The 12,102-nt window shown below is 38.1% G+C and overlaps 1 protein-coding gene across 2 annotated transcripts; it reads left to right on the forward strand.

Annotated features, from left to right (window-relative positions):
• Positions 1 to 209: 209 nt before the first annotated feature.
• LOC127799914 (topless-related protein 2-like) lies at positions 210 to 12,102 on the forward strand. Of its 2 annotated transcripts, none has more exons than XM_052334199.1 (24): positions 210 to 444; positions 539 to 718; positions 2,753 to 2,866; positions 3,015 to 3,173; positions 3,766 to 3,943; positions 4,045 to 4,174; positions 4,751 to 4,866; positions 4,989 to 5,124; positions 5,251 to 5,357; positions 6,632 to 6,701; positions 6,772 to 6,845; positions 6,930 to 7,025; positions 7,122 to 7,214; positions 7,901 to 8,028; positions 8,109 to 8,343; positions 8,433 to 8,597; positions 9,012 to 9,164; positions 9,262 to 9,372; positions 9,464 to 9,640; positions 9,742 to 9,870; positions 9,976 to 10,071; positions 11,077 to 11,259; positions 11,336 to 11,511; positions 11,658 to 12,102. In XM_052334199.1, the coding sequence occupies exons 1-24, from the start codon at positions 365 to 367 to the stop codon at positions 11,854 to 11,856; spliced, it is 3,285 nt and encodes a 1,094-aa protein (XP_052190159.1). In that variant the 5' UTR covers positions 210 to 364; the 3' UTR covers positions 11,857 to 12,102. The 2 variants fall into 2 exon arrangements, with proteins under 2 accessions (XP_052190159.1, XP_052190160.1); XM_052334200.1 differs by having other exon boundaries at positions 5,251 to 5,336.

A 12,102-nucleotide genomic window follows, 5' to 3' on the forward strand; every position in this document is an offset into this window, starting at 1 on the left:
GCTTTCCGCATTCGCAGCGGTGTGACAATCGCGGCGCCAGCCTGGCAAATCCGCCCGAGCAGCGCACGTGGCGCGATTACTGCTGAGCTGTCCTCCCCAGCTCGCGAGTATCCGACCGCCCGCGCGTAGAGCTTGACTTCTGAACCCCCGCCCACTTTCCTCCTTTTCTCTTTCTTCTTTATCTCTCTCTCTCTCTCCCTCTCTCTCACTTCGTATTTTTATTTCAGCACCTCCCTTTCGTCTTCCTAGTTCTTACCATCTCTTCGAAGCGATTCCCGACCCTGTAGTTGCAGAGCAAACCCTAGAGTCCAGCCGAAGGTCGTCCGATCAATTTCGAGTGGATTTCGGCTATCTCGAGCCGAACATGTCGTCTCTGAGCAGAGAATTGGTGTTCCTGATTCTGCAATTTCTCGATGAAGAGAAATTCAAGGAATCCGTCCACAAGTAAGTTTCGTCGATTCCTCGTCCTCTCTCATTTCTGCCTATGTATACGGTTTGGTTTTTGTTTGATGTGTATAATTGTATGATGGCGGCGTAGGTTGGAGCAAGAATCAGGACTTTTCTTCAACATGAAGTACTTTGAAGAGAAAGTTTTGGCTGGCGAGTGGGAAGAGGTTGAGATATACCTTTCTGGATTTACCAAACTCGACGATAACCGGTACTCCATGAAGATATACTTCGAGATCAGAAAGCAGAAGTATCTGGAAGCTCTGGACAGGTACCTCCATTTATATTTAATTTCAAATGGGTAATCTATTAAATATCTATGTAGGCGCATATTCATGTAATTAACCCTTTTTTCTAGCATGTTGCATATAATTTTCTCCTCCGTCTTCTTTCATTTGTTCAGTTTCAGCATTTGAGATTTTGGGCCGCATAAGTCATTGCTTCTTGAAAGTAGGACTCGCTTCAAAATTTGTATTGATAGTGACAGAGTATGTCGGATAAAACCCAATTTGATTGTGAATATAGAACAAATATAGGTATTTGAGACTTAATTCAGTTCGGATTGTTGCCGATAAAAGGCATCCTCAATACAGTTATTGATGGACCACTCCTCGAGATGAACTGAGCCGTCGAAGTTTGGCCAACCAGTTATCTGGAATTGTGAAATATTGTGAGGGTTTTATAGTTTTGTTCATCCAAAATTAGGTGATTGAGAGTTTGTAGTTTTTCTGTGCAAAAACTATGTTTAATGGATGTCAGGTAACACCTCAAATTCATATCTGATTATAGAGTCTCATATAAAAATCCAATTTGATTGTGAATAGGGGGACAAGATAGGTTTAAGAAACCTAATCCCCACTAAGGTTGTGTGTTGCAACCTATAAATAGGAGACCTCTAATTCAGTTGTTGATGAACCACACCAGTCATCTATGAGATGAAGTAGCTGAATTATTGTGATGTATCTAAGTGTGAGAGAGTCCCTCAGCTAGCTAAATAGAGTCTCTAGGGTGTGTGGCCAGTTATTCAGATTAAAGAGGACTGTGAATGCTCTTTGATTCAACAACTAGGGCCCTCAGGATGTGACTAGTTATTTGGAGTCGGGATGTGTTAGGAGGCTTTTGTAGTTTATCCATGCAAAACTGCTGATTCGTGGATTATCCCTTATGGTGGGATCATTGACGTGGGTCTGTTAAGGCTATATCACGTTAAATTTTCTTTGATTTCTATATGACATGCAAAGTTAGATCCCAACAAGTGGTTTCAAAATGATCATAAAGTATCAAAGCAACCCTAACAAGTAGGTATCAGAGCTATGATTGGGTTGTGAGATTGTGATTGTTTACTGAAATCTTTGTTTGTTGTGAGAAAAAAGATACAGAAAAAGAAAAATCAGCAGAACATGAGGCAGGGCTAGCAAGCTGCAATTGCTGGCTTGCCCGCTCCAAGTTGGTAGCTGAGCCATGCAGCTTGAATGAAGGTCAGAGCTTCATGGCTCCCAAAGAGGAGGGCAATGTGTGAGGATGGCTTCACAGAGCAGCAAGAACTTCACGCTCTTGACAATGGACAGATCACAGACTGATGCACTCCTGTTTCATATGGCCATGTGAGGCTGCTCAATTGCACAACCACCTTTTTTCCCTTCTTCAGGCTTCATTTATTTGGCTTTGGAACAAATTTCTTTTGGGCTTTGTGTTAAGCTGCAAAATGATATTCAGTTATAGTCATTGGACGTAAAGAATTAGTTTTAGAGGTCTTTTTTTTTAACAGTAAGACAAACCTTATTGTTTTAATAAGGAACATCTCCAGTAAGTTTCACTTAAATGTTCTAGATGGATAAACATCTTATGATATCTATGCTATTGATGATAATGAATTTACGACTGACTTTCTCATTAGGGGGGGCTAATCCACACAACTATTCGGGCTGGGAACTTCCAACATGTTTTTGGAAGTAATTGCTGAGGATTGGTGTCCAAGAAGACAGGACACCACCTCAAAATGTTTGTGGATTGTATTCTTATTATCTAAAGTGCCTAGTGTCATGATGCCTTGAAATAGGAGCAAAGCTTGAGATTTTTGTGATAGTAATGGGTCAAGTTTTTGTGGAGGTATCCTGTGTTTAGCCATATAGAATCTCCAAACATGGCTCATCAGTATGTGTGTGTGTATTTATGAGTTTATGCATCCACATCTTTGTGATTGCATGCATATCTTTTTATATGTAATTTATTTAATTGTCTACTTTAGTGTTGAATGGAGACTAACATAGACTTTTGTTAATGCTGGTTCTATGTTTTTGGACAGGCATGATAGAGCTAAAGCTGTTGACATATTAGTGCAGGATTTAAAAGTTTTTTCAGCATTCAATGAAGAATTATACAAAGAAATTACACTACTTCTAACTCTTGAGAACTTCAGGTAAATTATAGATATTATTGACTATCATCAAAAGGAATACTTGTTAAATTTAACCAAGGCAGAAGGCATGACGGTTAACTTACTAGAAATTCATGGAATTCACTTATTTATCTTGGGATATTGAACTCACTTTTTATGTGAAATGCAGGGAAAATGAGCAGTTATCAAAGTATGGAGACACTAAAACAGCTAGGAGCATGATGCTTGCGGAGCTTAAGAAATTATTTGAAGCAAATCCATTATTTCGTGAGAAGCTTGTTTTCCCCACTTTCAAGGCATCACGTCTCCGTAATTTGATCAATCAAAGGTGATAGATTTGATGCCTAATAGTTCTCTCTCTCTCTCTCTGGGGTACATAGGAGGAACAAAGCCTTGCTTGAGGGGTTAGTGCGAGCAAAAACCATAGCCTCCAGATATGATCTGAGATTCCACTTAGTACTAGGCCAACCTTGCCGCTGCTCCTTTCTCTTTAATATGAATCCCACACTTGTATACCACCTGAGAGTGGTGGCTTGGTGGGAAATGCTTCCTGTGTTTTAGTGGATGGGTACATTTTTTTTTGGGGGGGGGGGGGGGTGGGGGGGGTGTTCTTGCTTATTTTCTAGGGGATTGTTTAAGATTTCTGCCTGTTCGTCTTGTGAGCCTGACATAAGGGACCATAGATTGCATCTGCAGGCTCATCTAGCCCCCTACACTCAGCTTTTTAGCAGGGAGGAGATATTATTGCCATCTAGGTAGGGTTACTGTCACTTCCTGGTATCCTTTTCACGTGGCAGAGAGTGAGGGGAGAGTCAGTTTAAATAATGAAGAACTGAATATTGTTAATGACGTAATTTTGAGTTTGTATCAGTTTAATCTGTATTTTTGCCATCTGTAATGGTAATTCATGTCTTCTACAGTTTGAACTGGCAGCACCAACTGTGTAAGAACCCGAAGCCAAATCCAGATATCAAGACGTTATTCACAGATCATACATGTTCATCCCCAAATGGAGCTCGTGTGCCCAGTCCTGTTACGCTTCCAATTGCAGCAGTATCAAAACCTGCTGTTTATGGTCTACCTGGAGCACTTAGCGGGGTATGATCAGATTCACTTAAAGCTTTTTTTCATTGTAGAAACGTAGGAATAGTTTCTTTTGATGACATTATATGTGTTGATCTTTTCACTGTTACATGCAGCCCTTTCAAACAGTTGCAGGCACACCTAGTGCTAATGCTTTAGCTGGCTGGCTGGCAAATGCAAATGCTTCCTCAAGTGTTCAGACAGCTTTAATTGCTGCTTCAGCATTATCTGTTCAACCAAATCAAGGTTATGGCTGTTTTACTTTATTTCTTTATTTGCACCCCTCTTCCTCCACGCCAACAACCCCCCCCCCCCTCCCTCTGGGGGAGGGTAGGGGAACAATGTTCAAGCAGATTCAAAAGATTAAAGTGTATACTTTCCAATGAGAGGATTTCAGAAATTTGTTTGTTTCTGAGTTTCACTCTCCATTCTCATTTTATGAGTAATCATAATCAAAGAAGATGATTTAAAAGTTCTTGTTGTTTCCTTTAGTTGAAATCTTACAATACATTTTCAGGGTGAACATTTATCCTAATATATAATATAAAATTGACCCAAACTGGATTTTGATTTCCGTTTAAACCTTATCAAACACTTTCAGGGAGATTTTGTGCTTGCTCATAGTTCTGGCTGTTATTGTCTATTTTCATTTGTTCTGCCTACTGTTATCCAGGATATCTAGTTCTCACATGAATTATGGTTTCTCCTTCAAGCCTCTCTGTTTTTTCCTTCAGAACTACAAAGGCATTTAAATTTTGGAATGGTGGTGAATATCTGGTTGACTGTATCTCTGTCGATGTGGTTCACCTATTATTCTTGCAGCTTCTACTTTGAAACAAGCAAGGACACCTTCCCCTGGCCTACAAATAATTGACTATCAATCTAATGGTCAAGAACAATTAATGAAACGTTTGCATTCTGCCCAATCAGTTGAAGAGGTATGCATAAAAGAGTTTGGATTCTTCACAAGGAGTCATGTATTTACATTTTTCCTTTTTTGGCTATCTTTTAAATCTGTGTCCAATCTATTATATTTTGTGTCTCTGTTAAATTCATGCAGGTCAGCTGTCCTGCAAATTCTCAGCAATCTTTATGGTCACTTGACAACTTACCAAGAAATGTAGCTCGTACAATACATCAGGGATCCACTGTGACAAGCATGGATTTCCATCCTTTTCATCACACCTTACTTATTGGTCAGAGAAGTTCATTATCCCATGCCTCTTGTGGTTTAAGTGAATCTAGATTACAACTCCAATCGCCAGTCTATTCCCTTGCTTATTTTTATCCCATTTTGACTTGAATTTATCTTGTTGGCTTAGTTGGTTGTGCCAATGGTGAAATTGCACTCTGGGAAGTAGTCTTGCAAGAGAGGCTGCTATATATGCCATTCAAGATTTGGAATGTGGTAACCCATTCTGTGGCTCAGGTTATTAGTTTATTTTCTGAGTCAGCTTAATAGGTTAATATGTTCACTCCTTTATTTTTTCCAAATATTTTACTGATTACTTTATCATGCAATCAATATATTATTCCTTTAGTTTGGCACTGATGCTGATGAAGCTATTTTTGGAAGGGTCACTATAATTAAAATCTCTTATGTGTTATCAAGCTATCAGAGTTGCTACTTTCCTATTCCAAATTCACTCTTAGATGTTAAAGTTATTTGATTTTGGATTTAGGCTAAAAGGTTTCCCCATGGAGGTGCAAGGATATAGGGGATGGGGGTTGTTGCACTGTGACTGAGGTACCTTAGCCTGGAGGAAGGTTTTTTTTTTTTTTTTTTTTGTTAATATTGGTGCACTATGTTATAGGATCCACACCTACCCCAAAACACCTTTTATGTGATCCTATTGGATTTTACCCCACAAATCTTATTCGTTAGGCTTGTGGATGAGCATTTTGTCAATAATGGACCAGACTGTCTGGTTCAACAAGAAAACCAGCAGACGTTATGGTCCAGTTCAATGGATTCGATTGCCAAAACCAGCAGGCGTTATAGTCCAGTTCAATGGATTCAATTTCCCTGGGAAAAGAATGGAACTTAAAATAGTAACATATTGAATGTGTTACTGGTCTGTTTCATGCAATTTAAGGATAACTTTTAGTAAAAATCCCTCTCAAATTTTAGAACTGAGGCTATTCAATTTCAAACACGAGAATTTGGGATGTACAATTAGTTGCAGAGAGTCCAGGGTCCACCTTATTTTGTGTTTATTAGTTTAGATGGTAACTAATTCTCATATCAATGAAATAAATAAATTTTATATTATCCATTGAACCAGTTGTTCGATGATAAACCATGAACTGGCACTTTCACTGATATGATGTCCACTTCAGTTATTTGATGGTTATGGGATTAAGTTTCTTAAATCTTGACCCTTTCATGGTCTAATACCAAGGTTGTTAGAGTTCTCTGTTCTCTCTTTCTCCCCCCTCTCCCTGCTTTTTGTCTCTGGTTTTGCTTGAAGCTATAACCACTAAAGCTCTTCAATTTTTTTATGGTGAGTAATAAAAATACTTTTTCTCGTTATTCATCTTCTCAAGGGTTCTGAGATTTGTGTCAAGATAGCAAGTCTTTTCACTCATGATTCATAACAATTGAGAAATTTAATATGTAATTTCCATTACTTGCTCTTCAAATGTTGGCATTTGAATACATTTACTACAAATTGTTATGCTTTGTGCCTGGGGCTTCTGCAGGCTACTGTTTCTAAAGATCTGTCTGTCTCTGTCAATCGTGTAGCATGGAGTCCAGAAGGAAGTTTCATAGGTATGTGTGCTGCAACTCGTACATGGTTGGATACTCTTTGAGTTCCTTCATATTATGTCTTTTCTTGCAGGCATTGCATTTTCAAAACATCTGATTCACTTGTATGCTCATCAAGCACCTCATACCTTACGCCAGCATATAGAGGTATGTGGTGAACCATTTTTGCTGCCAATGTTATACAGGATAAGTTTATAACACAAACTGATGTTGGCCTCTATTTGCATTCAGATTGAAGCTCATGCCGGAGGAGTAAATGATCTAGCATTCTCTTCTCCATACAAACAACTTTGTGTTGTAACATGTGGAGATGATAAGTTAATAAAGGTTGAGCAAAAGAAGTTAGCAGCCTAGAAAGTTAATTTGTAAGTTACTTAAATTTTGTTATATTTTCTTTTTCCTGACATTTGAGAATTGTAACAGGTTTGGACTTTGACTGGAAGAAAGCTCTATGTCTTTGAAGGCCATGCGGCACCTGTTTACTCTGTTTGTCCTCACCTAAAGGAAAATATTCATGTAAGACGAGTTCCCAATAGACTTTGATTTAGAGATTGTGTTGGAAAATAATTGCATTCTGGCTCAAACTTATTTTCTCTATGGATATAATTATGCTATTTAGACTACCTTGTGAGGAAATCAGGAACTTGACTTACCTGTAACAGAATGAGTTATCACAAACTCTGTGGGTTGTAAAAACACTGGCTCCTTTCATGGATGATGTGAAAATTGAGATGTGGGGCAGCAGGAAATTGGACTGTGTGTTTTGTCCAATGCTATGCATCTAATTATGGATGTGCATTGAAATGTTCAAATACACCCGAATAGCATTTTGGCATTATGATTTATTCAAACCAATTCCAAATAAGCTATAAATGCTATGGATTTATGAAAACGTTCTCAGCTGGATGATAGTAAAATGCAGAAAAGGTTAGAGCATTATTTTCTTTTTGTCTTTCTTATTAGTTCAAGTTTTTTGTCCATACTGTAATTGTTGGGTTGCAGGTTCCACTGATCTGTATTTTGTTGCTTTCTGTATTGATGCAAATCTTGTATAGTATGTTTGGTTTTTGTAAGTAATTGAGATTGAGATACAACAAATTGTGGATGTTGTAAAACAATTTTTAATGATGTTCTTCGTCTTTTTCCTCTTCTTCTTGGTGAATTTTATGTTAGTTGTATAATTATTTTTCTTACTGTTGCAGTTCATATTCTCAACTGATATTGATGGGAAAATCAAGGCTTGGTTGTATGACAATGCGGGCTCCAGGGTTGACTATGATGCTCCAGGGCAGGGATGCACCACTATGCTCTACAGTACGGATGGAAGCAGGTAAGATAGTTGCACATACTGCAAACAACCTAAGTTTGCATTTCATATATCTGGTTGTATAACTTGGTTTTAAATGTCAGATTGTTCTCCTGCGGCACAAATAAAGAAGGGGATTCTTTCCTAGTTGAATGGAATGAAAGTGAAGGTTCTATAAAGCGGACATATTCTGGGTTTAGGAAGAAAGCAGCTGGTGTTGTGAAAGTTGACACGACACAAAATCAGTTTTTGGCTGCTGGTGAGGATAACCAGATAAAATTTTGGGATATGGATAACACAAGCATGCTTGCCAGTACAGATGCTGAGGGTGAACTTCTGGTTAGTGTGCTTCTCTAACTTTCCCATTTCTGCTAACTAAAAGTCATTCAAGTTTATTTTAATATTTTTCATCACTCTAATTCTTGCAGAGTTTTCCATACTTGAAATTCAACAAAGAAGGAAATTTGCTTGCTGTTACAGCAGAGAATGGATTTAAGATTCTTGCTAATGCTGAAGGTCTGAGATATTTAAAAGCATCTGAAAGACGATCTTATGAAATTTCCAGAGCTCCTGCTGATCCTTCTTTAATGAAGGTTACCATTGACTACTTCCTCACTTCTCCCTGTTCTGATTTACAAAGATAGCTTTTCTGTTCAGAAGTTGATTAGTCGAACAATGGTCAAGTCTTAGCTTTGTTGCTTTATCTAAGTTACTTGAATTTACTTTTGCATGATTACTACTCAGTCTGTAGGAGAGTGGAACATAAATACAGGAGTGCTTTTGATTTTCAGCATTGAGTTTGAATTAAAAAGATGGCCTTGTTTGTGATTTTGCTACTGTGGACTGCAGGGATTCTAAGAGAAGTAGCCAAATGTTTTGTTTTACCAAACTCATATGATTGGGGAAACTTTTGAATAATAAACTCTTCACTGATGACTTTCAGTCATGCTTTTTCCTTCTGGCATTATCAACAACTTTTTTATTGACAATGAATCATTTATGCGTAGAGCGGAATTGATGTTATTGCTAGAAGCACGGAGAATTCAAGAGCTTTGGAGGATGTATCTGATAAAACTAAATCTTGGGTACTGGCTGAAATTGTAGATCCTGTTCAGTGTCAGTCAGTTTCTATGCCAGATAGTGGAGATCAAGGAATCAAGGTTTTTGGCTATTTTTTCCCCTTGTGTTGTTTTTCACTTCCCACATATATAGATTACGTCAAAATTCCTGTATTGAAATTGTACCACCTATTTTAAGGTTTCTCGACTTGTTTATACAAATTTGGGCACTGGCATTCTGGCCCTTGGATCAAATGGGGTTCAGAAGCTATGGAAATGGAGTAGTAGTGAGCACAATCCAAGAGGAAAGGTATCAGCTTGTATACCTCTTTATCTATGTGGATTGATATGAGTATCTTATTTTTCTTGGAGTGATTTCTGAATAATATGTTGGTTTGAAGGCCACCGCTGGTGTTGTTCCACAACATTGGCAACCAAACAGTGGTCTTCGTATGATTAATGATGTCCCAGACAGTTCTGAAGAGAAGTTTCCATGCTTGGCACTCTCAAAGAATGATTCATATGTGATGTCTGCCTGTGGAGGAAAAATTTCTTTATTCAATATGATGACTTTTAAGGTAAATTATTTGCAAGGTGGACATAATTTGCTTGGATGGTATAATTTATGCTATGTGGTAGCAGCCACATTCAATTGTGAGGGAAATTTGTTGGTTTGCAGGTTATGACAACATTTATGCCACCTCCGCCAGTTTCAACCTTTCTAGCATTTCATCCTCAAGATAATAATATCATTGCCATTGGAATGGAAGATTCAACTGTCCACATTTATAACGTTAGGGTGGATGAGGTGATTATTTTGGCATGTTTATGCCACTTTTTTTTTTTTTGTCACTTTAACAGATTTGAGGTTCTATGTTGATAATCATTTTACTGGTTCGTCCTTCACTGTTAGGTTAAAACAAAATTGAAAGGCCATGAGAAGCGCATTACTAGTTTAGCATTTTCTACCAAACTCAACATTCTGGTTTCTGCTGGTACTGATGCTAAGGTAATCTGCGCACAGTTTCTTTTATGACATCCATTATTATGTTTCTTTCTGCCCTCCTCTTTTTTTGTTCCTTAACAGTAACTTTGGTTCCGTATCATCTGAAGTAGATCTGAGTAATTGAATGGCACAATCAAGCTGTAGAAATTAATGAAAGATGTGGTTGTTTGTAAACTCAAATGTATTCTCTGGAAAATAGACAGATAATAAATGTGACATTTAATTTATTTAAGATAAAATAATTGTTCTCTTATACTTCTCTAAGTAAGGTTGATTGAGGACTTGGCAAGTTGCTCTTGAGATAAGCTGCAAAAACTTCCCCAGCCTTGCAAAAAAGCTGGGGAATTTGCAGTTTATTGATCTGAGGGGTTAGTTCTCAATTACAAGATTTGTTTCTATTTGGTTGAATAAGATAATAACTTTTTTATGATTTTCTCACTATCTTAATTGTTGTCTATGCTGATGAGTTTTGTCGGAAATGGTTGTCTTGTGATCAAAAGGTTGAGCAAAAGAGTTTTTGGGTCTTCTAAAACTTTCTGTCCTGTTGATTTGTCTTGCAGTTTTCCATTTATAATTGTGTGTCAGATATTACTAGAGGTCACCTCTATTAATAATTGTTCCCAGCAAATTATTCGTGCATCAAAATATATATATATATATACATATATCCAATGTTCTGTTGAAATGTGTTTTTCTGTGGACAAGAACTGCTTTAGCCAGTGTGCACTCAGGTATTGGGACCCGTTTTGCCATTCGTTAGATCGCATTTCCTGAAAGAAGAAATGGGATATGTGGAGCAGTTCACTGTGATATTGTTTGTTGAATCATTCGTTCTCTTTCTTCCTAGTTAGTTATGTCGAAATGTCTTCATGTGGTGCCATTAATTAATAATTGTTTTATGTTTTGAAGTTTAGCATGCTTTGATCAAGCTTTATTCTGGTATTCTTTATTCCTCCATATATGAGATCATTCTTACTCCTTTAGTGGTATATTTGACATGATATCCAGCTTTGCTTTTGGAACACTGATACATGGGACAAGAGGGAATCAATTAAAGTTCAACTGCCTGCTGGAAAAGAAGCCAGCGGTGATACTAGAGTGCAATTCCACTTTGATCAATTACACCTCCTGGTATCCCATGAAACACAAATAGCAGTATATGATGCTTCCAAGATGGTTCCAATTCGGCAGGTAAGTAGCTACTTTGCAAAACCAAATCATTTACTTCTAACTAGCTAGGTCTGACACCACCTTTCTTTTGTTGCAGTGGGTGCCACAAGATGGTTTGACTGCGCCCATAACTCATGCAGCATACTCTTGTGACAGTCAACTAGTTTATGCTGCTTTTACAGACGGCAATATTGGAGTATTTGATGCTGAATATCTAAGGTTAAGATGTCGCATGGCGCCATCAGCATACTTATCTCAGACACAGTTGAAGGGGTAAAAAGCAATTCTCACACTGTTCTAATCATTAACTTCTTCTTTACGTGTTTCAGCGTGCCAAATGTTTGAGTGAGAGACACTCTTAGCTTACATTGTTGTTTCGGGAAATTAACTAGTGTCTCGGGGTTGAAACTTCCTTGCAGCCACAATGTGTACCCTCTTGTTGTCGCTGCACACCCGGACGAGCCAAATCAATTTGCAGTAGGTCTAACTGATGGAACAGTGCAAGTTCTTGAGCCTTCAGCATCTGAAGGGAAATGGGGTATCAAAGCACCTGCTAATCCCGGAACACAGAGCGGCAGGACTATGGCGTCTTCTGCAACTAGCAATCCCTCTAATTAGATGATCCAAAGATGGCAATCTGTCAAGTAGGTGGTTGATCCATAATCCGTAGGCAACAAACATCTATTCTGCTAGGGGTAAAGCAAATCAGGAACGTGTATATATGCTATGGTTTTCATTTGAAATATTTTGGAAGACTTTCTTGAAATGATCCCCTTTGTGAGGGGAAAGAATTGGGAGACTTATGTACTTGCCCTTTGGTTATTCCTAATAGCCAAAATATCTGAGTCATCAAGTATTCTGAAA

This window comes from Diospyros lotus, chromosome 4 (genome assembly GCF_014633365.1).
Source record: "Diospyros lotus cultivar Yz01 chromosome 4, ASM1463336v1, whole genome shotgun sequence".
Taxonomy (NCBI): domain Eukaryota; kingdom Viridiplantae; phylum Streptophyta; class Magnoliopsida; order Ericales; family Ebenaceae; genus Diospyros; species Diospyros lotus.